The sequence below is a fragment of the Tenrec ecaudatus genome, chromosome 1, assembly GCF_050624435.1.
Source record: "Tenrec ecaudatus isolate mTenEca1 chromosome 1, mTenEca1.hap1, whole genome shotgun sequence".
NCBI lineage: Eukaryota > Metazoa > Chordata > Mammalia > Afrosoricida > Tenrecidae > Tenrec > Tenrec ecaudatus.
Window position 1 is genome coordinate 24,124,885 of NC_134530.1, and position 24,061 is coordinate 24,148,945.

Below are 24,061 nucleotides of genomic sequence, written 5' to 3' on the forward strand. Positions count from 1 at the left end.
CCTCTGACCCGCCAGGGCTCAGTGGACTGTGGCCTGTTCCCTCTGTGGACGTGGGGGCACGACCCCTCACCCAGCCGATACAGAGCCCTCCAGAGTTCCTGTGAATGCCAAGCAGCCAGACAGAGGGGGAGTGGATGGGGGCTGGCACTCTCCATATGCAGGACCCGGGCATCTGAGGAGCTGGATGGCACACCCCCCTCCCTGTGGTGGCCAGTGGACAGTGACCACGCTGTGAGTGAGCAGTGTGTGTCAGGAGACTGTGTGCCATGTCGTGCCCCCCGCGCCGTCCCTCTCAGCCTGTCCTGTCTTCTCTTTCAGACGGGGTCTAGGCCCAAGTCCTGCGAGGTTCCTGGAATCAAGTGAGTCCTTACCATCCACACCCCCTGGGGCTGCTGGGGGACCTAGAACTTTTTGCCCAGGTGCAGGGCTGCAGGGCTCTGCAGAAGGAGCTCCAAGCTGCTGGCGACCACCCAGAGAACCCCTCCCTCGACCACCCAGGAGAGCAGCCCCCACCTTGGGCCCCAGGACACCCCACCCCTGGGGAGGATGTCTGCCCTGCCCCCCTCTCAGGATCAGACTTGCCTGCGGCTTTTCTGAGCCCCTGTTCCAGGGGCCTCCTGCCTCTGTAGCTCCTGAAGGAGGGACTACGCCCCCCCCACCCCCCAGCACTCACTGCCTCTCTTGCCTTCGCCTCCAGCATCTTCCCATCTGCCGACCAGGAAGCCGCCGCCACCCTGATCCCTGCCACCCACAACACGGGGGGCTCGCTGCCCGACCTGACCAACATCCACTTCCCCTCACCGCTGCCCACGCCACTGGACCCCGAGGAGCCCCCCTTCCCTGCCCTGAGCAGCTCCAGCAGCACCGGCAATCTGGCAACCAACCTGACGCACCTGGGACTCAGCGGTGCCCCCCAGGGTAAGGCCGGCTAGGGACAGGATGGCGCCATGGGAGTGTAGCTGCCAGAGCCACACACCAAGTGGCAGAGGAACCAGACTGACCTGGGAAGCACCTCATCAGGGCTCCTGAGAGGTGCTCTTGGGGTGATTGCAGGGGTGGATGAGTCCCAGAGGTGCTTGGAGGCAGGCTGGGTAAAGCCAGCCTGTTGTAGAAGGGGGGCCCTCCAGGGTTTTCACCCAGCACTGTCTTTTGTGTTCTCTCCTGGCCCCCTTTGGGTGCCCAATCCCAAACCCCAGCCTCGTCTCTGCTCAGAAGCCATGTCCACCCTTAGCACAAGACCCTTGCAGGGAGTCTAAATCTTCCCAAGTGGACACCAGGGCCTGGACACCCTTCTCCCAGAGATTCCAGCCCTCTCCATTAGATGACTCATTCCCACCCACCTGGACACTGCCCCTTGGCCCCCAGCCTGTGCCCTTTGAGACCCTGGAGGCTGTTAACACCGTAGTTTTTCTCCTCTCTCCCCCTCCTCACACGACCCCCCATCTCCCATGACCCTGTGTGCGGTGTTATGCCCTGGGAGGCGCAGCCTGGCTTGCAGGGAGAGTGGGGCCCAGCAGGACACCCTGGGAGAGCCAGGGGGCAATGAGGTCCTGGAGCTGGCACTGGAGACGCTGCCGTGAGAGAGGCCACAGAGCCACCACTGTGTCTGTCATCCTGTGGTGGCCTCCGCGTGGCTCTGACGCCGGAAGCCCTGCCTCCCGTGCTCCACATGCCAGCAGGCTCAGCCCCGGGGGCAGGCTTCATGGAGCTCCAGGCGAAGACAGACTGGGAAGACACGCCTGGTGATCCACTGCTGACAGTCAGCTGCGCAGGCCCCGTGGCTCCCAGAGCACCTTCCCGTAGAGTGCTCGAAGCAGAGCATTGCCTGCCTGCCCCGCTTTCGAGGGAGGGGTCACTGGAGGGAGACCCTCGGTGAGTGCCGTCAGGGCGGTGCAGAGGTCCCGGGGATGCTTCAAGAAAGACCGGTGATCTGCAAACCGTGTGGCTCCTCCTAGGCCGGAAAGCCGCGGCCACAGTGGGCTCCAGGCATGGCGGCGGTCGGAAAGGTGGCCCGGGAGTAGGCACTGTTTGGCAGCAGGCGGCAGCATGCAGTGGGCGGGCTGGGAAAGCCTCGGCGAGCGGCCCTGGACTGTGACGTCAGATGAAGCTGGGAGCAAGGAACTGGGCCTCCTGGGCACGGGTGACCCCGAGCAGCCTTCAGACGAACGTCGGGCTTGGCAGGGAGACCACCTGAGACTCGGAGCCAGATTCTGCCCGTCAGTGCCCAGGCACCCTCTTGTCTGCCCGCTGGACTCAGCCGGGGTGCGGCGCAGCCTGCCCCTGCCCTGGCAGGGTGGAGCAGGAAGCAGCGAGAGACCTCTCTGCCCTCCTGCCGACGTTGTCATCTTGTCGTGGTCTCCAGGCCAAACCTGACCCCTCCCAGGCCCTCCCAGGAACCTTCACCTCCACCGAGCCAAGTCTGAACAAGTTCAGCGGACCAGCGCACAGGAGGGCCGTGTGCCCAAGAACGTGCTCAGGAGGGCAGGGCCAACGGGAGTGCCCCCATGTGTGGCCATATGGGAACTGGCGCTCTGGCAGCTGCTGGGCAGGGGCATAACTTCCAGGGCACATTTGAACTCAAGCTAGTGTCAGGGCGCGGCCCCTGGAGTTGGAGGAGCCTGCTGGCTCTCGCACATGCAGGACAGTGAGGATGCTGGGTCGCCCATGGGGGCTCACACACGTGCCATAGCACGGCCGGACCCTGGCAGCTGTCCTGCCCAGCATGACTGCCTAAGGGACACCAGCCTGCCTACAGGGATTCACCTGCCTGTCTCCTGGGCCCCACTGGGCCTATGGTGTGTGAAAGGCCAGGAGCCACCTAGGTGAACACCCCCCCCCCGCCCCGTTGCTCAGGGCAGGTATTAACCACCAGGCAGCATGAGGGCTGAATCCATGTGCGTGTCTGTGGTACAGTGTGCTCATGTGATGGGGCACTCACGTGTGTTACTTCTGAGCGCGTGTGTGGTGTGTGTGTGTGCATGCACTCATGTCAGAGAGCATGGGAGCTGGCATCCCACTCGGGGGCAGGTGTGTACCCAGCTGGCCCTCTGAGGTTCCCTCATCACCACCTGCCCCCGAGAACCAAGATGAAGCCAGACCCGCTGCTGCGAGGTCGAATCCCTTGTGGGGTTTCTGGAGCCAAATCTTCCCAGAGACAAAGACCCCCGACTCGTTCCTGAGGAGAAGCTGGGGGCTTAAACCACCCACCTCCAGGCTAGCAGCCTTGTGCCCAACCCACAGTGCCCCCCAGGGCTCCTGGGCCTGAGACAGGACTGAGTCTCCATTAGCCACAAGCCCTATCTGACCCTTTCTGCTCCGGCTCTGTCCCCTGCTGGGTAACACTTAGCTAACTCCCAGCTCCTGGGCCCCCTGGTGTGGGAACTCAGAGATGGTAGGGGAGCAGCAAGGGGCCCCCAGCACCACTGTCTGTACCCACTTCTGGTGCCCAGCGGCATCTGGGCAGAAACCCGCAGTCAGGCTTCAGCTAAAGCAGCCACACGCATGGTGCCCGGCCCTCCAGCCCTGAGGCCACAGGAGCCAGGGGGCATCTGAGGGGAGGGGTAGCAGGGCTGCTCTGTTGGGGCAGCCGCCCTGGGCATGGAGGCAGACGGAGGTGGAGAACTAGGGAAGGGGAGGGAGGGAAACTCAGAATGAGAGGGAGGGAGACAGGGAAAGCTGCTGTCCCCTTGCTCTCTGGAAAGGTCCCCACCAGTCGTGGGTGGAGCAAGCCTGGTTCCGCCCAAGTAATCCTTGTCTTCCCTAATGCCTTCACCTGTACGGTTTGAGAACTCGGAGAGTCAGACAGCGGAACTGGCCTTGATGGCCAGATTCCCTAGAACAGTGGTTCTCAACCTTCCTTGTGCCGGGACCACTTCGTACAGTTCCTGTTGTGGTGACTCCCCACAACCATCAAATTATTTTCCTTGCTACTTCAAGGGTCATTCGGCCCCCAAAGGGGTCGAGACCCACAGGTTGAGAACCGCTCTCTTAGAGCTTCCGCATGGGTTTGCTAGGACCTCGTGTGGCCCTGGGAGGCGGTCTAGACTGAGAGGCCATATGGGGCTTTCCGGGTACCCACAGGGTCAGGGCCTTGGGCACCAGCATCCTAGTATCACATGCGGGATTTCCGACCCAGACATGCCCCGGGGACTTGGCTGCCCAGGGAAGGGGGTGGGCAGACTCCAGCAGGGGCAAATGCATTGGGACCTGGGACAGGAAGGCACTTGTGTTTCTAGCTTGAGGGGTGGAAGCAGCACCCCAACACAAGAGGATGTCCGGGAGGGTGGGGGTGGGGGTGCGTGAGAGGTGGCACAAGTGGACTCGTTCACTGAGAAAGGGTGGGGTGATGAGGGAACCCACAGGGCTGGGTTGTAGCTACCTGGGATCCACAAGAGTTCCTGAGAAAGGGGGGCTTTTGCGTTTCCCCAAGTCAGGAAGTACCCAGAGTGGCTGTACCTGGCTCTTCCTGCTGCCCTTCTTATCCCCGACTCCCAGTTATCTAGTGGCCCCAAGGATGCCCTGCGCGTGCGCACACACCAACTACATACACATCCCTTCCTGGAGTACAATCAGATCCCAGAGTAGGCTCTCCTTGGCTGAGCCTGGGCACAGGTCCATCCTGAGCTAATCTCACATTTCTGAGGCAGGGGAGGGTCTGCACCCCACACCCCTCCTGGACCTGGCAGTAGGAGGGGCCCAATGGGCAGGTTGGACTGGTGGTTATCAGCACGGGGAGGTGGGGTCCCCATTCTCAGAGCTTACACCTTGCCTTCCTACCTCCCTTCTAGGAATGACCACAACGGGCTCCTCGCCGGGCGTTGGCCCCCTTTCCCTGAGCACGGATGCCAGGCGGCAACAGGCCCAGCAGGTGCCACCCACCCTGTCCTCACTATCACCCATTACTCAAGCGTGGGGCCGGAGGGCGGGTTGGGAGACGTGAGGGGGTGTCTGTGGGATCCCACAGCCCCTCAACAGATCCCTGGTGCCATCAGAGTTGTGAGCCGCATGGTGGGGGCACAGACCAGCCACGGGAACCTTGTCCCTCATTGCTCACCGTACCCATGCGAGCGTGCCAGGCACTCCTGAGCAGGCAGGCCCGGGAGCTTGGTTCAAGTTGAGAGCCCCCAGTCAAGTGTCAATAGAGTTTTCCTGGGGTGCAGAGTGCAGCTTCGTGGTCCCTGACTGTAAGGTGGAGAAGAGGCCTGTGCCCAGGGGGGTGAGGGTGGGGAGAGGAGGCCCACATAGGGTACTGCACTCAGCTGCTCACTGAAAGATGAGCAGCTTGAGTACCCCCTAAAATGACCATCTGAGTATCTCCAGACCCTGGGGTAGGGGACCCCACTGACCTCCTCTGGGACTCTGAGTCCTGTCATCTGACCGACTCCTGCCATGGGGTGCTGTGCCCACGTCAGTCCACACCCATTGGGGGGAGGGAGAAGGGCGCCTTGGCAGGAGAGGCCCTCCATGCTTTGCAGCGCTGCCACGGGAGCCGCCAGGTGGGCGGTCCATGCCCTGGGAAGAAAGGCCTGGTGGTCAATGCACATGGGGCCCCCTGAGCAGTCTGCCTACTGGCAACTTGGTTTTGTAAGAGATTTGGAATTAAGTTTTTCCCCTTATATTTCAACAAAGCACCCTGACATTCCCCCCCCGCGCCCCCCCCAACAGACTCACCCAGGGTTCCTCCCTCCCCTGCCTAGCCTGTCTTGTAGTCTCCTATGATGGTCAGGTGAGGGGACCCCTGGGCCACAGCCAAGACGGAGGACGGTCGGCCCTGAGCACTGAGCCTCTGTGGCCTCCGCTCCTCCATCCTCTCCAGGCCGTGACCATGGACGCCCTGTCCTTGGAGCAGCAGCTGCCCTTCGCCTTTTTCACGCCCGCTGGAGCCCCACCCCCGCCGCAGCCACAACCCCCGCCACCCCCGCCACCCACCTCGCAGCAGCAGCAGCAGCCACCGCCCCCAGGGGGCCCCCTGATGCCCAGCGCCAGCCTGCCACGCGGCCCACAGCTGCCCCCACTCCCAGTCACCCTGCCGTCTTCGCTGCCCCCGTCCCCCGCCGAAAGTCCTGGTCAGCCACCCCTGGGGATCGATGTTGCATCGGTGAGCTGGGCTGGGAGCCAGGCCAAGGCCTTGGGGAGGGGACCGCCAGGGGGCAGGGGGTGAGACCAGGGTTCAAGTGGGGGACTCAGGGAGGAGGGGTCAGCCTGTAGGGGGCTCAGAGGGAGTGAGGCAGTGGCCCCAGTGGGTAGATGGAGAAACTGAAGCACAAGGAGGTGCTGCTGGGCCAGACTCCATACCAGAGGGGCTCCCACACCCTCCCTGTTGCCTCTCTTGAAGCCCACCTTCCTGGGTCTGGCTTCCATGGAGAGAGGAGCTCCCAGCACCCAGGGGATGGACTTCTACTGGGGGTGACTGAGGGCAGCCCTGTGGGGCTCAGTGTCACCAGAGTTTGGCTTGGCTGCACCCCCATGTTCTCCATGCGACCCGGGTGTTCAGGTTCCCAGGGGCAGGGGGTCCAGCTGCCTAAGCCAGACCCAAGGGAGCAGCCAAATACTTGGGGTGCGGTGAGTCCCCCACTTATCTTGGAGACCCCACCATGTTCCCAGCCCACCCTCAGAGAAGGGGTGTCAAGGTGAGGCTGCCAGGTGCCTCTGGCCCCTGACCCCTGGGCTGGTCCCTCACATTGGAACTGGGAAACCTTAGGGACCTGAGTCAGAGTGGGCTCAGGGGGTGGGGGGGTGTGACAGACCCCACCCTGTGCCGAGGAGGGGGAAGGGCTCTTCCAGGAGGCCGGTGTTATGGGTGGCTGCGCCCCATGCTCTGGGGGCCCCCTGTCCCGCAGGCCCCGTCCCTGCAGCAGTACCGCACGAGCGCCGGCTCTCCTGCCACCCAGTCTCCCACCTCGCCCGTCTCCAACCAAGGCTTCTCCCCTGGGAGCTCCCCGCAGGTGAGGCCCCACCCCCTCCCTACACCCCCACCCTGCTCCTCCCTGTCAGTCAGTCAGACAGGGGGCGATACCAGACTGATGGCCATCAGGTGGGAGGTGGGCCTGTGCAGGGGGGCCTACCTGGATCCTGGTAAGAAAGCTCACTCCCTCCCCCCCCCCCCCATTGCTCATATCTCTTAAAGTCCTGGAGCAGGAGCAAGGGGCAGGGAACTTTGAGTTTGTGTTAATGATCCTGAGCCCCTCACCCCAGGGCCCAGGCCACCCTGGAGGCTCCATGACCATAAGCCCCAGAATCTGCCCTCTGATGTGACTCTGAGCCGAGACCCCAACACAGCCCAGCCTCTGAGCTCCCAGAAGCAGAGGAGACCCCCCACTTTGGCCTTTACTGTGGGGAGCAGAGGTGGCCAGGGCTGAGTCATCCTCAGCGAGAGGATGGGTACCCTTATAGGGTCTTGAGTCTTTCCCCATCTCGCACACAGGGAGTCAGGGCGCTCTGCCCATGTCTGCCAGGGTTTCTGTCATCCCTGGCCACCCCCAACCCTGCATTCACAATAAGCACAGATTGGTCCAGATCTCTGACCCAGCCCAGTCTCCTGTCCCCTGAGCCTGTCAGCCCCCACCCCCCACTCCAGAGCTTCTGGCCTGCCCTTGCCCCGTTCGGGTTTCGGTCCACCTTCTCAGAGAAAGCAGCTCCCTGGGCCCTTCTGGCCTGCAGCCGTGGGTCTCTCTGAGCCCGCCCTGGGAGCTGAGATGCTTCCACCTGCACCCAGACCCTGAGCAAGACCGCAGGAGGTCCTGTGGCTCTGTCTGACAGAGCAGGGGCTTCAAGGCCAGGCCAGTGCTCTCCTAAGAGAGAGAGAGACAGACAGACAGACACACACCTTCCCCACCAACACCGCCACCAACTCCCGCCATCACCGCTCAGGGGAAGGAAGCTCCTGGGCCAGGCCTGTGCAGGGGCAGTGACTCGGTGAGCTCGGATGTTGCGGGTCGTGTGGCATCTACACTCACTCCCCACGGTCTCCAGCCACACGTCACCCTCAAGGACTGAGCAAGCAATAGCCAGGGGACATCCCCGAACTACTACTCAGGGGTCAGTTCCCCTGCTACTACTCAGTGAAGTGTCCAGCACACATGGCAGGACAGGCGTCCCCCTGTTGATCACTTGTCAGACCCAAACTCTGAAGCAGGCTGGCTGGTCCCGTACAGTGCCACCGCTGTCTGACCTCTGCGTCCAGGGCTATCAGGGTGGGGGCAGCCTGTCCAGGGACAAGCACCCATCCAGCCCTGGTTTCAGAGAAGCCGTCTCTTCCTTGGCCGGACTCACTCTGTGCCATCGAGTCGATGCCGACCCATAGCCACCCAGTAGGGCAGGGAAGAACTGCCCCTGTGAGTTTCCTGACGGGAGTAGAAAGTCCCCTCTTTCTCTGGAAGAGCAGGAGGTGGTTTCCAACCGCTGACCTGGCGGGTTGCAGCCCAGCACGTTTCACCCCTGCGCTGCCCCGCCCAAGCCTGGGGGCGCCCTTTTGCACCATGTCATGCTGTTTTGCCAGGACCGCTGCCCCACCATCCCACAGAGGGGCCTTCAGACAGCACTGTGCTCACAAGCCAATGTCCGCGCTGCTCCCCCGGGGAGGGGCCTTCCTGCTCCTGGCTTCTGAGCCCCTGCAGCTGGGCTGTCGTGGCATCTTCCCGGCTGGCCGCCTCTCTCCTAGGGCCAGGAGTCACCTGCTCCTGTAGGACCTCATGTTCCCCTGAGGTCACTGGGTCTGCCCAGGTCCTTCTTCCACACCAGGCCTCGCTTGGCCACGGGGACGGGCAGGACTGGCACAGCTCATGGAGAAACAGGATCTGCCCCCAGCATGCCCGCATCCTGCCCTCTCCAGCTGCTTTCCTGGCCTCGAGAAGCCGAGGGGCATCTGTCCTCCTGGATCCCCGTGTCTGTTCTCAGCCCTGCTCACTGTCACCCACAGCTGCCAGCTGGTCAACCCCATACTGGTCTCACCAGAGGCTGCCCCACCCTGGCTGTGGTCAGAGTACCTGGGGACTCAGTCAGCGTCCGCCCGTCAGGGCATGCCACGGGCTTTCTCCAGAAAAACCTCAGGGGTAGAAGGTCCAGGTGTTTGCTCAGCGTGTGGACACGCGGCCAGCCCACGTGTTGTGTAGCCCGTGAGGGCAGGAGGACAGTGGCAGCGGCTATGTGTGGGGGCCCCTCTGGGGCCGCTCGTGTTGGCGCTCCCTGCTTGTCTTGACTCTGTCCACCCGCCCTGGGTCTTTTCGGGAGTCAACTGGGAAGAGACCCCCAAATACCCTTTTCTGTCCTGAGTCGGGGAGGTGACCCAGTCACATCTCCCTCTCTGGGGCTTACCCCTGTGCTCCCAGCACACACCCGTGGAGGAAGGACTGCCCCCTGTCTGAGCCCAGGGTGACAGGCTGCCTGGGAGGAAGTGGCTATCCCAGGGCATCTGACACCCCCCACCTCTTCACCTCCCTCCTGAAGGCGGGGTCCCTGGAGCAAATGTCACCATCCCCCCAAGTCCTAGAAGGCTGACTCAGCCAGAGCCCCTCACCCAGCAGCCTCTCTGTCCACAGCACACTTCCACGCTGGGCAGCGTCTTTGGGGACTCCTATTATGAGCAGCAGATGGCAGCAAGGCAGGCCAATGCCCTGTCCCATCAGGTGAGCCGGGGCCACGCCAGGGCCCAGTCCCAGCAGCCCAGCCCCAGCGGGGACGGGAGTGGGCCTGGATGGTGGGATAGCACCGAGACAGGCCATATTACCTGGACACTGGGTGTCGGGAAGGGGGCCATGGAGTAGGGTGGGGATTAGGGTGGGAAGGCAGGCCCAGCAGAGTGGGGGGGGGGTGAGACAGGATGCAAGGCTGGCCAGGTTGGGAGCAGGCGTTGGGCTAGGGGTGGGGTCAGGGCCAGGAGGAGGTGAGACTGGCACTCCTCTAGCTCCACCTTCGTCCATGGGGACCCAGGTGGGCTGTGGGAGGGTGTCCCCGGGCTGATAGCCACGTGGTCCCCGGCCCGCAGCTGGAGCAGTTCAACATGGTGGAGGGCGCCATCAGCTCGAGCAGCCTGTACAGCCCGGGCTCCACGCTCAGCTACTCGCAGGCCGCCATGATGGGGCTCACGGGCAGCCACAGCAGCCTGCCGGATGCCGCGCCCCTGGGGTACCCAAGCCACGGGGGAATCCCCAACATCATCCTCACAGGTGAGTGGGGACTGGGGAGGCCGGGACACATACTCCCCTCCAGCCGGAGCGAGATACAGCCACGCCCCACTGGACCCTGGTTGGCTGGGACGTGTGCCCAGGGCATGTCTGACATGTGTCACAACTGGCACACACCATGCCCAGCGTCACTGAGCGGCCTAAGCAGGGCCCCCTCCAGCACCGAGCTTAGACCCTCCACATCCCCCCCGCCCCGGCTGCTGATATGGAGAGGAGGTAGTACGCTCCCGTGGTCCCATGCTGGCATCTGCCAGGGGAGCCTCCGGTGGCCTGGGCTCCCCTAGAGGAGTCCCTCCAGCACAGAGGGGTCAGCGGTTTGTCCACCCACTTCCCAGATGGGGAGACGGAGGCCCAGAGCCTCATTTCTTGAAGCACCTGGGGCTTCATGGTTTGAAATCTCTGCCCCAACCCCCAACTGTGCAGCACTGTGTCCCCACAGGGAAGTCCTTGGCCCTCCACTGCCTTCCCCGTGCCCACACTGCCAGCCCAGACCCGTGTGCTTGCCCACGAGAACCTCCTGGTAGAGCCGGGGTTGCGTGGAGGAGGGGTCCTAGCAGGACCCCTGCTTGGGACCAGATCGCCCTCTGGGAAGGGGTGTCCCGTGGCAGGTAAGGCCGTAGAATAGCAGCCCTGGCCTCCACTTCCTTCGTGCCCCTACAGATTGCTGAGGTGACAATTGCCCAGGTGAGAACTCCTGGGCATAGGAATCCTACTGTCTCCAAGACCCCCTGCTCTGGGGCCTTCTCATCTGCTGGCGTCTTAGGACACAGCCCATATTGAAATCCACCCCCCAGTCCCACTAGTGTGTGTAGGGGGATTCACAGAAGCTCGAGGGGCCCCTGGTGGTGAAAGTGGGGAAGTGCACGTCTGCAAACTGTAAGTTTGCAAGTGTGAGTCCCCCTCCCCCGGCGTCTGGGGAGAAAGGCCGGGCCATCGAACCTGCCAGGCCAGATCTTCTCGGGTCACCACGACTCCGGGTCCACTCGTGCAAATGGGTCTGTTTGGGGGTTGGGTTGTTTTTGAGACGCAGTCTGGTTTAAACTATCTGAATCCCCGGAAATGTGGTTTCAACTCACTCTCCCAAATCAGTCACTCTTGCCTGTCTTCCCCGTCGGCACTGTTGCCATCCAGGTCCCATGACCATGGGGGGCAGACACCCCTGGCCTTCACACACTTCATGCCAGTGGCAGCCCTCTGAGTGTGAACGCAGATTGTCTGCAGACGTTGCCCAGTGGCCCCCGGGGCAGAGAGTTACCTTGGGTGAGAGTGTGTGTGTGTGTGTGTTGGGGGTGGGGGGGGGCACAGTGGTCACCGACAAGGAGTCCAGGGCTCAGCTGGGCCTTTTGTCCCTCCCCCAGTTACTGGCGAGTCTCCACCCAGCCTCTCGAAAGAGCTAACCAATTCGCTGGCCGGGGTTGGTGACGTCAGCTTCGATGCCGACGCCCAGTTCCCCCTGGATGAGCTCAAGATTGACCCCCTGACCCTGGACGGGCTGCACATGCTGAACGACCCCGACATGGTCCTGGCCGACCCAGCCACCGAGGACACCTTCCGGATGGACCGCCTCTGAGCAGCTGCTGCCACCATCGCCGCGCCCCCGCCGCGGTCAGTGGTCCCCACAGCGCCGCCACGCACTGGCCGAGCTTGTATTCTGAGCTTGCCATGCTGCCAAGCGCCCCCCACCCGCCCGCCTGCCCGATGCCTCCCGGTTGTCACCCACTCACTTATCCCAGCGTGAGGCTGCCGGCCGGGCTGGGTGGGGCTTGGAGGCCTGAGCCACCAGCTCACGGCCGCCTTCTGGTTGTCCCTGCCCGCTCGCCTGGGCCGTCCGCTTGGCACTGGGTAGGGGTTGGAGGCTGAGCCCCCTGCCTGTCGCCGCCCCTGCGCACTCTCGTCTCCCCCTCCCCCCCTTGCCTGGGGCGAGAGTGTGTCCATGTAAGTAGCAGAAGCATGTGATGGGGCCGCTGGCCTGGGCGCCTCGAGGTGCCCCTTCCGACTGTTGTCCAGCTCTCACTGCCTCCCACCACCCCGCCCTCCGCCACCCCAGGGAGCCGGTGCCAGAGGGGGCCCGGGCCCAGAGCAAAATAAACACTATTTTGACCGCTGCCCTTTCTATTTCTGAGCACACGCAGGGTCCGGGCTGCATGCAGCGGAGGTGCCATGTGGACGGAAGCAGCCCTGGCAGGAGCCTTTCCCCCTGCCTCTCCCCCGGCCCCCACCCTGGCCAGTCCCTGGTCACCGCTGCTGTGAGATGCCCTTCCTGGTGCCCCACCCGCCACCCCAGGCCTGGAGGACCATCGGCAGCCGCTCAGGGAGGCTTTCATCATCTTCCCACCACCGCGGACCTGTCCTCGGGTGTGCGTGCTCCCAGTCTGTCTGGCTTTGTAAAGGCGGGTGGGGTGGGTCGGCCAGGGCCCCTCTGCTGTGGTTGTTTTTCTTTGGTTCATGTTTACATTTTGCTCATAGACAAGAACCGAACACTTCCGGCCGACCCCTGGCTGCCAGCATGTTTCAGCCCCAGCCCCCTCGTGTATATTTTCACTCTTCACTGGAATGGGTACACCCCAAGTTGTCCAGAGTGTTGGGTCCGCAACCCTGAACCTGCCAGCACTTCAGCTCCCTGGGCAGGAGTTAGAGTTTTTATTTGAGAGGCTGTGAGGACCACATAGTGTTCCTGGCTGTGGACGTTGGGCTGGACAAAGGGGTGCCTTCCAAGCCCACCCCCCACCCAGGTTCTAGAAGGTTCCAGGTGCTTCTAGAAATGCTCCCACCCCCAGGCCAGTGATGGACCTGAGGCTGGGGCTGGGCCCTGGACCATCTCTGACCCTTTGCCCTACAGACCCCTTGAGGGGGCTGCGGGGTGGCCCCGTGCTCCGCAGCTACTTTGGAACGTGAGCCTGCTCCACCGCTCGCCTGCTCTCTCTCCTGCTGGCCCTGCTCAGGCCGGGGGCTTTCCCTCTGGTACATGGCCCCTGACGGCCGGACTGCCCCTCACTGCCCGTGACACTATGGCCAGCCCCTGTGAGCTCATCGCTCTCTGAGAGCCAGCCCCCTTTTCCTGGTTCTTGAGGCAACGTGTGCAGGGGCTGGGATCAGAGATGGGGACTTTGTTATTTTTTTTTAAGAGAAACTACATGTAACCTGTACATAGGATAATTTGATGATTAGACTTGTACGTGGGACTTTTAAACAACGGCCTTAATTCCGTGATCTCCATCTGCCCGACCAGCTAAGGGTCAGTGGAGGGCGCGTTGATTTGGGGGACCCATGTCCTGCTGTGCACCCCTGTGTTGTATGAGCCAATAACCCAGCTGTCTTTGTGTTGCTTTGCCTCCAGGAAGTGACCAGTGCGCCTGAAGTTTCGCAGGGACAGGGGAGGTTGAGGCCAACTGGGAGGCGGTGTCGGTGTGGCCAGGCTCAAAAGGATCCCGTTCTCCTAGCTCCGGGCAGTGGGGTAGGATTGCTCTGGCTCGATATCCCTGCCGTTCATTACGCTGAGCTGCCAGGCCTCTCCGAGACAAACAGCAGGCAGGATTAGCCCTTTGGGGGACTCTGGGGTCCTGCAGATAGGCCTGTGCTTTTATCATCATTGCGTGGCACAGGCAGACACTCCAGTTTGTCCCCAACCTGATCGAGCCTCCCACCCCCCAATAGATCCCTGCCTCTGTTTCCCCTCTAATCTTGGGTCTTCAGGAACAGAGGGCTTGCTCTCATTTGGCACCTGGGCCCAGGGGACCTGGCTAGCTCCCCACTGTTATCAGAAGAGGGGTTTGTGCCCTGGGAGCTGCCAGGACAGGGCACCCCGCATCACAGATAATAGGCGACTGGGTGAGACACTGGCTCCCCACACTGCCCTTAAATGTGGAACAAGCCAGTGCTGTTGCCCTCTTCCTGCCCTCTTTGCACGCCCCACCCCCTCCTGAGGCCTTCCCAGGAGGATGGGGGCCAGGCTCTCAGAATGGAGGTCCTGAGACCCGTCAGGGTGCCCTAAAGCCTTGTCCACACTTTGTCAGAGTTCAGGAATTCTGCAGCTGCCGGCACACAGACACTGAGTGGCTGCCTAGTTAGAGGAAGCCCATCGCATGGGTGCCCGATGGGTGGGCCCTTCTGTAGAAGTTCAGGGGCCCCCAGGCCTGCCTGGCACAAGGCTGTGGGTGCCAGGGGAGGTGTGGCACGTGGCGGGGGAGCCTTCATCTCAAAGGACATCTCCACTGGTGTCTGCCTCCCACTGGCTCTCTCGCCGTCCTGTGCCCTCTGAGGTCCTGGGTCACGGTCAGGGAGGCGTGGCCATGTCTCTGGCCTGGTGTTGGGGCAACGGTGCCCCCAGGAAGGTGGTCTGGTGATGTGGTTGTGTTGGGTTGTGATCAGAAAGGTCTGCAGTTCAAAAGCGCCAGTTGCTCAGGGGAGAAAGAGGAGGCTGTCCACTCCCATCAACGGTGACCGTCTCAGATACCCACAGGGGCAGTTCTATCCTGTCCCAAGGGTACTGGGAGTCGGGAGGGACTTGATGGCAGTGAGTTTGGTGCCCCACGATGGCATCCCAAGGCTGGGTGTAGTTAAATGATGTGAGACCTCCACGCAGAGGGTGAGGCCCCACGTGTCTCAGGCTGTCCTGTCTGACATGGAGGCGGACCTGAGTCTGGGCCTGGGCCTGGCACTGGCTACAGCAGAGCTCAGCACCTGCTGGTGAAGGCCACCTCCACCCAGTGTCTTGGGCCTGATGAGACCCTTGGGGAATTCAGAGGTTTTGAGGAGGCAGGGGAGCAGCCCCATTTTGGTCCCTCCTATCACTTGTGACCAAACATTAACTATGCACCTGCCCCGTTCTGTGTTCCCCAAAGCTGTCTTGGCACCCCAGTCTTGGCTCAGGCTGAATGGAGTGGGTGATGCCTGGCAGTATGGAGGGGCCTTGCCTCTGTCCTCCCACCCTCATCAGGGTGGCAGTTCTGGTCACCCTCACCAGGCCCTGGTGGCACCATTCACTGTCGATTCAGGGGCCCCTGCAGAGTCTAGGGCATTGGGGGATCCAACATGCAGAAGCCCAGTGCAGGAGGAGATGCTCAGTGCGGGGGCTGGGGCTGGGAGACCCCGGGGCTGTGACATCAGAGGGGTGACAGTGTGGGGGCCCGGGCTTGGAGGGCCTCGTTGTGGCCATAGAACACCCTTGGCTTGGGGCTACAGGTCAGCCCTGAGGTCGTGGACCACTGTTCATCTGGGGTACAGCAGGGGAGCTAGGGCCCCCCTGGGGTGAGCAGCATGCTGGATGCATTATACCCTCTGGGCCCCCACTTCTGGGCATCTCCCATGCTGTGCAGCCCCTGACGTCCTCCGATTGCTCCTGGGCAGGCTCTCTGCTCAGTGGTCAGTGATGGGGAGAGGCCCCCTCAGCCTCCACAACCCTGCCAGGCACAGGCAGGCCTCACCCCTGCGCAGGCTGTGGTCACTGTTCTGTGACTATTGCTCCCCAAGAGCAGAGAGGTGCGACAACTTGCTCCCCGTGGCCTGCCCCGTGGTACCTGGCTCCACTCACAAGGGTATGGAGGGTCAGGGCCACGCTCTGCCTAGCCAAGCCTTCAGTGGCTCAGAGCATCCAAAGGTGGGGTCTGGAGTCTGGGTGAGCTCCTGCTGCAAGGGGCCTGTGTCCCCATCTACAGGGGACTAGGATTTGGGGGCAGTTTTGCTCAGCCTCATTAGCCCCAGCACCCTGACTGGGAGGCTACCACGTGCCCCCCACCCCTCGGTAGGAATTCCCAGGGGCTGGTGCCCCGCTGATATATGCAAACCCGTGGCCTGCCCTCCCCCCAGCATGTACTGTGGCGGCGGGGCTGGCTGACTGGCCGCCCTCCTCCCTCGGCGCGGATGCTTCTGTCTTTGTACCTTTGCATCTTTGTAATGAAATGTAATAAAACTCCAATGTTTTCGTCTCTGCCTCATCCTTCCTTCCATCCTCTATCCGCCCCCGCTCCGGAGGAGCCAGAGGCATTCCCAGGGATCACCCATGGCCCTGTGTGAATATAGCAAGGCCAGGGAGCCCCTCGTTGGGCCCAACATCTGGCCAGGGGTGGACCCCATAAACTTGGGTCCGAGAGTCCCACTCCTGGGTTCTGGGGCATATGCACGTGTGTGGGGGGGGTGGGGGGGTGGGGAAGGGCGCGGCAGGGGCAGCGCAGTGCAGGCCTAGCGGGAGCAGGACCTTCCTATGTCGGGCCAGAAACTCCCAGTCCGCTGCAGGATCCTCGGGTACAGGGGAAACCCCAGTCCAGCCCTCTGCAGACAGGCAGCAGCACCGTTCACACACACACACACACCGCTTTATTTCGCCCGCTCGCAGCCCCCCTCCCTTCTCCAGACTGAGGGGCAGCCCGCAGCCTTGCCACCGGTGCAGCTCGTCCCATGGAGAGTCCCCAAACCCAGTCTCTAGGCTCTCCGCCTCTGGGCCTCGTAGTCTTCGGGGATGGTGTCTGCGGAGGGGCGTGGGGAGACGGGGGAGGAGCGGTAAGGGGCGTGGCGAGAAGGGAGGGGCGTGCCCACCCGCCCCAGTCTCCCTAGCGCTCTGCTCACCGTTGCAGCGGTAGCGCAGGTTGGCCCAAATGATGTTCTCTTGGGAGAAGCAGAAGACCCCCAGCCGGCCGCCCCGCATAGTGGTGTCCAGTATCACGTTGCTGTCGGCCACCAACTCTGGCCCCTCGTAGAATCGCACCCTGGGCGACGAGGAAAGGCCAGTGAGGCGGGGCCAGGAAGAAGCCCACCCTCTGTGCCCTCAGTGTACCTGCCCGGGTTAAAAGGACCCTCACTTGGGGGTGGGATGGGGGTGGAGGGCTGTCAAGTGTCAGCATGGGCGGGGCTTAAGCATGACCTAGGAACCAGTGTGGAGCTGACCCTCCAACCTGGAAGGATAGAGGCAGGGTGGGGAAGACCCACTGTGTGCATCTCCCCTCCTCATTCCCGTTCCCAGAGGAGGAGACCCAGGGCCCCCGAGGCAGGGCAGGGTGCAACAGGGAGTGATCCGGCCCATTTGTGGGCGGGGCCCCACCTGATGTAGCCCACTTGGGGCCTGTGCTGCAGGAACCAGCGGTAGGACGTCTTGTCCTTCCAGCCCACGTTGCGAGGGTCCTTCCACAGCAGCCGCACCTGCGACGCTGTGTCCCCCGTGTGCCACAGCGCATTCCGCAGCTGCTCCCCAGGGCCCGTGGACGACTTCACGGCCTGTCACCCCGCAGGAGACAGTGGGGAGGGGCTCAGATGGGCCGGGTCAGCATAGCCCACCCCCAAAAGCCTGGCAGGGTTGCAGGGGTGCTAGTAGGGGTGGTGGTGCTGGGTGAGACCCCATAGGAGTCTCCTCGATGCTAAATAGGGGCTTTTAGTGGGTTGTAGGGTGGAGTTGGCCTTGGGGCTTGTGAGAGGATTTGAGAGCTAGACAGGTTTGGGGTCTGGGAGGGTGTGGGGGGGCCTGCAGGAGGACCTTAGCACGTTTTGAGGGGTCCATTGATGAACCATGTCTGAGGACCTGGAGGAACTGCTGAAGGTTCAGGGCTATATTGGGGTTGGGAGTCTCGAGAGCCATTTGGAAGTGCTGAGAGAAGGTTTCCGGGTACAGGGGTAGTGTTGAGGGCTTATGGGAGGATTAGGGTCTGTGGAGGGGTCTAAGGTCATGTAACAATGGAGCTGGAGGCCTGGGAGAGCCTGCAGGCTTTGGCAGGTGGGCATGTGGAGAGAGAGGAAGAATATTCCAGAAGGGTCTTTGGGGGAGGTCAGGGTCCTGGTGAGGTTTCAGGGAGGTCAGAGGTGGTGGAGGAGAGCATTAAGGAGAGGTCTGAGGGCCCCCCCAGGGACACAGGCCTGGCACCCCTCCCACCTTGAGCTGTATGCCCGGCTCGGCCACAGCACGGAAGGGGTTCGCCTGCCAGTACGTCTGCTCCATCTGCTTCCACATAACCACGTAGAAACTGGAGCTGTCTTGGTAGCCGAAGATGAAGCCGGCATAGTCATCATCTGTGATGGTGTTTACGTGGAATGTGCCCTCGAAGTCGACGCCGTTGAAGGCCGTGTAACCTGCAGGGGGGGGGCGGGGAGAATGAGGGCTACCATGTCGGGTCTACCTACCGTCTTTGCAGGCCCTATGGAGACTCAGAATGGACCCTCCAGGCGCTTGGTGACTCAGCACCCTAGACACAGCCAAGGCCATAGAGCTCTACCCTGCCTTGTCTGGCAAAATGGTCCTGCCCCTCCCATGTCCAGACAGCAGTGACCAGCCGTCCTTCTGGGCCCAGCCTCGCTCGCTCCTCCCAGACCCAGGCACAGCATCGCTTGCCATGGCTTGCCAGCCAGCATCTCACCTACTGCCAGGCCAGGGTCACTGTTCATGGTCTGCACGATCTCCATGCCCTGTTGGTGGGTCAGGAAAGAGAAGAGTCAGGCTCTGGCCCTGGCACCCTGGGCTCCCCGCCCCCAGCCCCGCCCTCACCTGGTTCAGCACCACCCAGTTGGGGTCGATCTGCGCATCACCCTCAGGGTCCAGCACCACTGTCTGGAAAGCCCTGAAGTCGGTGAGAGTGACCTCGGCGTTCTCGGGGCACACGTCGATCTGGTCCACCACCTGATCAGCATCGAAGTCGCCCTGGCATGCATCCCCTACGCCGTCCCCTGGAAGAATGTTCAATCTCTCAGGGCCAAGCCCTGCCACTCACTTCCACGGCCCACCCCCTGGATCCCATGCTCTGCCCCAAACAGAGACCCGGCCCACGCCCACACAGGACACGCCCGTTCACACAGGGCCTTGCCACGCCCATCCAGTTATGCCCCACTGTCCCATGTCTTACTGTCCGCATCCTCCTGGCCTGGGTTGGGCACCACTCGGCAGTTGTCCCGACTGTCGGGGACCCCGTCATTGTCGTCATCGTCATCACAGGCATCACCCTGGCCGTCATGGTCTGAGTCCTGCTGGGCACTGTTGGGCACTGTGGGACAGTTGTCCCGGGAGTCCTGGTGCCCATCCCCATCCCTAGGGTGAAGGGACGGAGAGGTGATGTGACTCCCAGAATCACCTAAGGGGCACTACCCAATCCTGGGCTTCTACACACACAGAGAACAACCGCCTTACTGGTCTTGGTCACTGTCACAAGCGTCTCCCACAAAGTCATGGTCCACATCTCTCTGGGGAGGGAATGACCACAGTCAGGGCAGAGGGCCCTGGAAGCCTACCCCTATCCCAGCTCAGAGCACAAATCCTTCCCACCCCAAGGGCCGCCCAGACTGGGCACCAAGTGGGGAGAGAGGAATGGCCCCCACCCGCTGGCTGTAGCACCCCCACCTGGTCAGAGTTGCTTTTCTGGGGGCAGTTGTCACAAGCATCCCCTATGCCGTCACCATCGCTGTCCTTCTGGTCTGTGTTGGGCACTCTGGGGCAGTTGTCCATTGCATTTCGGATGCCTGGGGGTGGGGGCAGGGAGAAAGGTCAGGCCCAGGAGATAAGGGTGGGCCAGACTGACCTCAGCAGGGTCAGGGCATTGCCCTGGTCAGCTGGACACAGAGCTTGCCACACCTGGCTCCCTGTGGCTGGAAAGTTATATGTCTCTAGAACACCTGCCTGTGCCAGCCTCCAGCCTGGGGGTTTAGGATGGCTGTGGAAGGGCCCAGGTGGTCTAGTGTTGGACTCTGATCCACCAAGTCAGCAGTCCGAAACCACGATCAGATCCACGGGACAAAGACTTTCTACTCTGGTGAAGAATTAGTTTTGGAAACTCACAGGGGCAGTTCTACCCTGTCCCAAAAGGTTGCTGAGTCAGCATTGACTCGATGGCACTGAGAGGGGTCAGCGGGCACAGAGGGGAGAGCAACAGGCTTCACAGGGTCAGCTCAGCTGGGTCCCGCCGCCATGCGGGCACCCCACTCCCTGAGCCTGTTTTCCAATCTAAACCATGGGGGCCTCCCGGCCTCTAAACCTTAGCTCACTCCTAGCTGCTCCCGGAAGTGCCCGCACAGGGACCACTGGCCTCCAGCCAGGCTCTGGGGCTGTGCTTGCCCCTGGCCTCCGCTTGCCTCCCCACCCTACCCAGAACTCACACTCGACCCTCTGCCCCCCTCCCCGCGCGAGCGCTCACGGTCGCCATCAATGTCATCATCGCAGGCGTCGCCGCGGCCGTCCAGATCCGTGTCCTTCTGGTCATTTTTCTGGGTCCGGCAGTTATCGCACGCGTCGCCCCACTTGTCACCGTCTGTGTTGCGTTGGTCTGGGTTTCGCACCAGAGGGCAGTTGTCCTGGATGACGAGGGCGGTTAGGGGATCAAACGATGGGGACAGGGTCACCCCCAAGATACTACCCTTCACCGAGTCCCGCCCTGGGCCCCACCTCCTCGTTGAGGACCCCGTCCCCGTCGGCGTCAGGATCGCAGGCGTCTCCTATGCCGTCGCGGTCCACGTCCTCCTGGCCTGAATTGGGCACGCTGACACAGTTGTCCTGTGGGCACGGGAAGAAGGCGTGAGGCCAGGCCACGCCCATCTAGGAGACCCCCATCGCGCGGCCCCGCCCCGGGCGAATTTCGCCCCCCCCCCCGCCCCTGCTCACCTTGCGGCACTGTGGCTCCGAGCAGCGGAGCTTCTCATCTGGGAAGCCGTCCAGGTCGGTGTCGCGGCCACAGTGGAGCCCGTTACCAGCCCAGCCGACCGCGCACTGCGCGACGAAGGAACGTGGGTACGCGCCCCCTCCGGACGGCTCCCGCTTCCTTCAGGCTGCCCTCCCCCAGCCCTAGGGTCGCCCCGTGTCCCCCTCCCCGACCACATCCCTGGCCGGTTCGCCCGCACTCACGACGCACGACCGGGAGCCGTCGCGCTCCAGGACGCAGTTGGCTTTCTCGTGGCACGGGCTGGGCGAGCCGTCGGGACAAAAGCGCTGCGCACGCCGCTTACAGCCAGACGCCTGGTCGCCGACGAAGCCCGGCTGGCACGGGCCGCACTGGAAGGAGCCCTGCGCACGGCCGCGGGCGGTCAGCACGGGCTGCAGGTTCTTCCACCGGGCCCACCGCACCCCGGCCCCGGCCCGCCGGACTCACCCGCGTGTTGACACACACGGAATTGGGGACGCAGTTATGCTGCCCGGTCTCACACTCGTTTATGTCCGTGCACACCTAGGATGCGAAGGCGTGGCACCGAGGTTACTGTCCATTCAGACACCCGGCGGCGCGTCCGCTCCCCCTCATCCCGCCCCGCGCGCCCGGGCCCCAGTCCCTGCCTTCCCAGCCCCTCCGTCGCAGCCTGGCCGAGAAGGTAAACGTTTATTGAACAAAACGCGCGCTGTGCAGCTGGGGGCCTAGCGCGCCCCGCGCCCCTCACCTGCTTGTTGGCCTTGGCGAAAGCCAGCCCCACGCCCTGGTGCGTGGCGCCGCTGTACCCCGGCGGGCAGGCCTCGCAGCGGAAGCCGGGGCTGGTGTTGACGCAGCGGACGCGGGGAAAGCAGGGGTGGGCGTTACACTGGGGGCAGAGGGGTGCAGGGTCAGAGCGCGGCGCCAAGGCACACAGCTCAAAGGCCGTCAGTCTGGGCGCAGGGGCCGGCAGGGGGCCAAGAGTGGCCCCGGCTTAGCCTGGTTGGGGAGGGGAGGGGCACCGCGGCGCCTGGAGGGGTCTGCTGTCCCACTTGGCGGCCTGAGCGTTCATCAGCCGGGCAAGGGGCTGTGGCGGCGGGCGTCCCCAGCGGCTCGAGGGAGTGGTCGTTGGCACGGCCGAACTCGGCGGTTGGGGGGTGGTCGAAACCTAAGGAGCCCGGAGGTGGGGGGGTCGTCGAGATGGGCGCTCCCAGACGCTGAGGCTCCCGGGGGCGGAATCACTCCGGCAGTAGGGGGTTCGGCTGGGCCCAGCGCCCCGGGCGGTGATGGAGGCCTTGAGGGCGGAACTATTGCCGCGGTAGGGTCCGCGGGACCGGCCCCCCGGGTGGCAAGGGAGGTTGCCCCGGCCGGATCACCCCGGCGGCGGGCCGCGTAGTCGGCTGGCACCCCCGGGCGGTGGTGGGGTTCGTTGGGGTTCCGCCCCGATGGTGGGGCGCTCGTCCGAGCGGGGGTCGTGGGCGGGGAGAGCGGCCGCCCCCCGCGAGGGAGGAGGGAGGGGGCGGGGCGGGCGGACCTCGTTGACGTCTGCGCAGTGGGAGCCGTTGCCCGTGTAGCCCGCGGGGCAGGGGCCGCAGCGCGCGCCGCTCGCCGACTCGGTGCAGACCACGCCGGGGAAGCAGGTTTCCGGGCGGCAGCGGGGCAGGGGCCGCACGCTCAGGCCCGGGGTGAGCACCGGCTGCATCCCTGCGAAGGGGCGGGCGGGGAGGTCACAGCCCCACCCCGGGACCGAGGTGACCCCGGCTCCTCTCCTGGCCGGAGGCCTCTCTCCCAGTCCCTCTGGCTACTCCCCGCGCCGAGCGTCTTCGGTTACTTTTCCAAGGAGTGTCTCCCTTTCCGCGTCCCTGCGCGGGCGCGGACTCGCAGCGCCCCGCCCGTCTCCTTCCCCTCCCGTCCCTCACAGTCCCGGCCTCCCCCTCCCCGCGACCCCATCCTTCCCTCGTCGCCCGTCCCGCGGCGCTCACCGCAGGCGTCACACTCCATCACCGTGTTCTTCAGGAACGTGATTTCCTTGACCTGCGGGGCGCGGAGCGCTCAGCGGGCCCTTTCCGATCCCTCGGGCCCTGCCGGGCTCACCACTCGCTGTTAGGGACCCCTTGACTTGGAGCGTCTTGTGCCCCACCCCCTCTCCCTCTCCGGGACTCCTCTCCCCGCGCCCCCTTGGTCCCCTCACCCCTTTCTATCACCCCCATTTCCTTGCCCCACCCCCATTTCCATCCACCCCTGCCCCCCCTAGGTCCTTCCCCCCTCCCTTATCCCTCACGTGGCGCCTGCCCTGGAGCCCTCCTCCCCTGCCCTCCCCACTGCACCCCACCCCAAGCCTCCCGCCCCCTCCCAGCACCTGCTGCCGCAGCAGCTCCCGCACGTCCTGCAGCGCTGCGTTGGTCTCCTGGAGCTCGCGAAGCATCTGCGGGGCCAGGTCTGCGCCTGCGACGACAGGGGTCGCTGGTGAGGCACCCGGAGACGGGGATCCCGCCACTCTCCGCTCCCGTCGCGGGGACCTGGGACTCCCCGCTGCGGTCCATGGGTTCTCCCTCCAGAACACGGGGCTCCAGCCTCCCGCCGCCTGCTTTCTCCACCCCGAGCGCACAGTCTGCGGGGGCCCCAGGAGACGCTCCTCCCGCAGGTCCGCCCCCCCCCACCCCCCCCCCCCGGCTTCCGGGGAGCCAGCAGCGTGAAGCCCTGGCGAGCTCGGCTTACCCAGCGGGAGCTGGCCCTGGCCCGACGCACCCAGGGCCCCCAGGGCGAGCAAAAGAACGCAGGCGGCGGCACGGGCCATGGCGGGGCACTGGGCGTTCGGCACGCTCTGTTGCCCGCGAGGTCGCAGGGCTCATTTATCTGGCGGCCAGGCACAGCCCACCGGCGGCCCTGCCCAGCCCTAGGTAAACAGACGGGCGGGCGGGGCGCCGCTGGCCGTGCTCAACCGCTCGCCCCGTCTGCCTGGTGAGGTGGCCAGTGTCTGAACTGGGACACGGGGAAACTGAGTCAGGGGGGCTGTGAAGTGGACGGTGAGTGGGGGGGGCAGCCTGGAACATCCCTCCAGCCCTCCCACTCTCTTATTAAGTGTCTGCTGTATGCCAGCGGAGCTCTGCAGACCCAGTGGGTTGGCCTGCCAACCAAATAGTTGGCAGTTCGAAACGATCAGAAAAAGATGAGGCCCTAAGGCCGTGGGACGTTTACATCCCTGTAAGCCCGGGGGACAGCACTGCTCTGTCTGGTAGGGGCACTATGAATTGGAATCAAGCATGGGTTTGCTTTGCTTTAGCTATGTGCCAGGCCTGGGGC

General features: G+C 63.7%; 2 protein-coding genes across 3 annotated transcripts in view; one reads left to right on the plus strand and one right to left on the minus strand.

Annotated features, from left to right (window-relative positions):
* The window catches only part of CRTC1 (CREB regulated transcription coactivator 1), a 66,042-nt gene extending 49,945 nt beyond the window's left edge, over window positions 1–16,097 (plus strand). Inside the window, exons 7-15 of one of the 2 annotated variants that reach the window (XM_075549051.1) lie at window positions 319–359; window positions 698–918; window positions 4,788–4,867; window positions 5,816–6,097; window positions 6,840–6,944; window positions 9,537–9,623; window positions 9,983–10,163; window positions 11,313–11,441; window positions 11,540–16,097. In XM_075549051.1, the coding sequence (XP_075405166.1) occupies window positions 319–359; window positions 698–918; window positions 4,788–4,867; window positions 5,816–6,097; window positions 6,840–6,944; window positions 9,537–9,623; window positions 9,983–10,163; window positions 11,313–11,441; window positions 11,540–11,751 (1,338 nt within the window). In that variant the 3' untranslated portion in view covers window positions 11,752–16,097. The remainder of the gene's footprint in view (window positions 1–318; window positions 360–697; window positions 919–4,787; window positions 4,868–5,815; window positions 6,098–6,839; window positions 6,945–9,536; window positions 9,624–9,982; window positions 10,164–11,312; window positions 11,442–11,539) is intronic. The other variant, XM_075549052.1, reaches the window with a different exon arrangement.
* A 501-nt stretch (window positions 16,098–16,598) lies between these two features.
* COMP (cartilage oligomeric matrix protein) lies at window positions 16,599–23,555 on the minus strand. The gene is made up of 19 exons (XM_075549053.1): window positions 23,477–23,555; window positions 23,118–23,203; window positions 22,741–22,792; window positions 22,293–22,462; window positions 21,510–21,647; window positions 21,230–21,304; window positions 20,986–21,144; window positions 20,746–20,850; window positions 20,530–20,637; window positions 20,282–20,438; window positions 19,492–19,610; window positions 19,282–19,334; window positions 19,001–19,182; window positions 18,646–18,824; window positions 18,518–18,566; window positions 18,037–18,233; window positions 17,215–17,387; window positions 16,743–16,882; window positions 16,599–16,642 (listed from the first exon to the last, which is right to left on the minus strand). The coding sequence occupies exons 1-19, from the start codon at window positions 23,553–23,555 to the stop codon at window positions 16,599–16,601; spliced, it is 2,265 nt and encodes a 754-aa protein (XP_075405168.1).
* Between the last annotated feature and the right edge of the window lie 506 nt (window positions 23,556–24,061).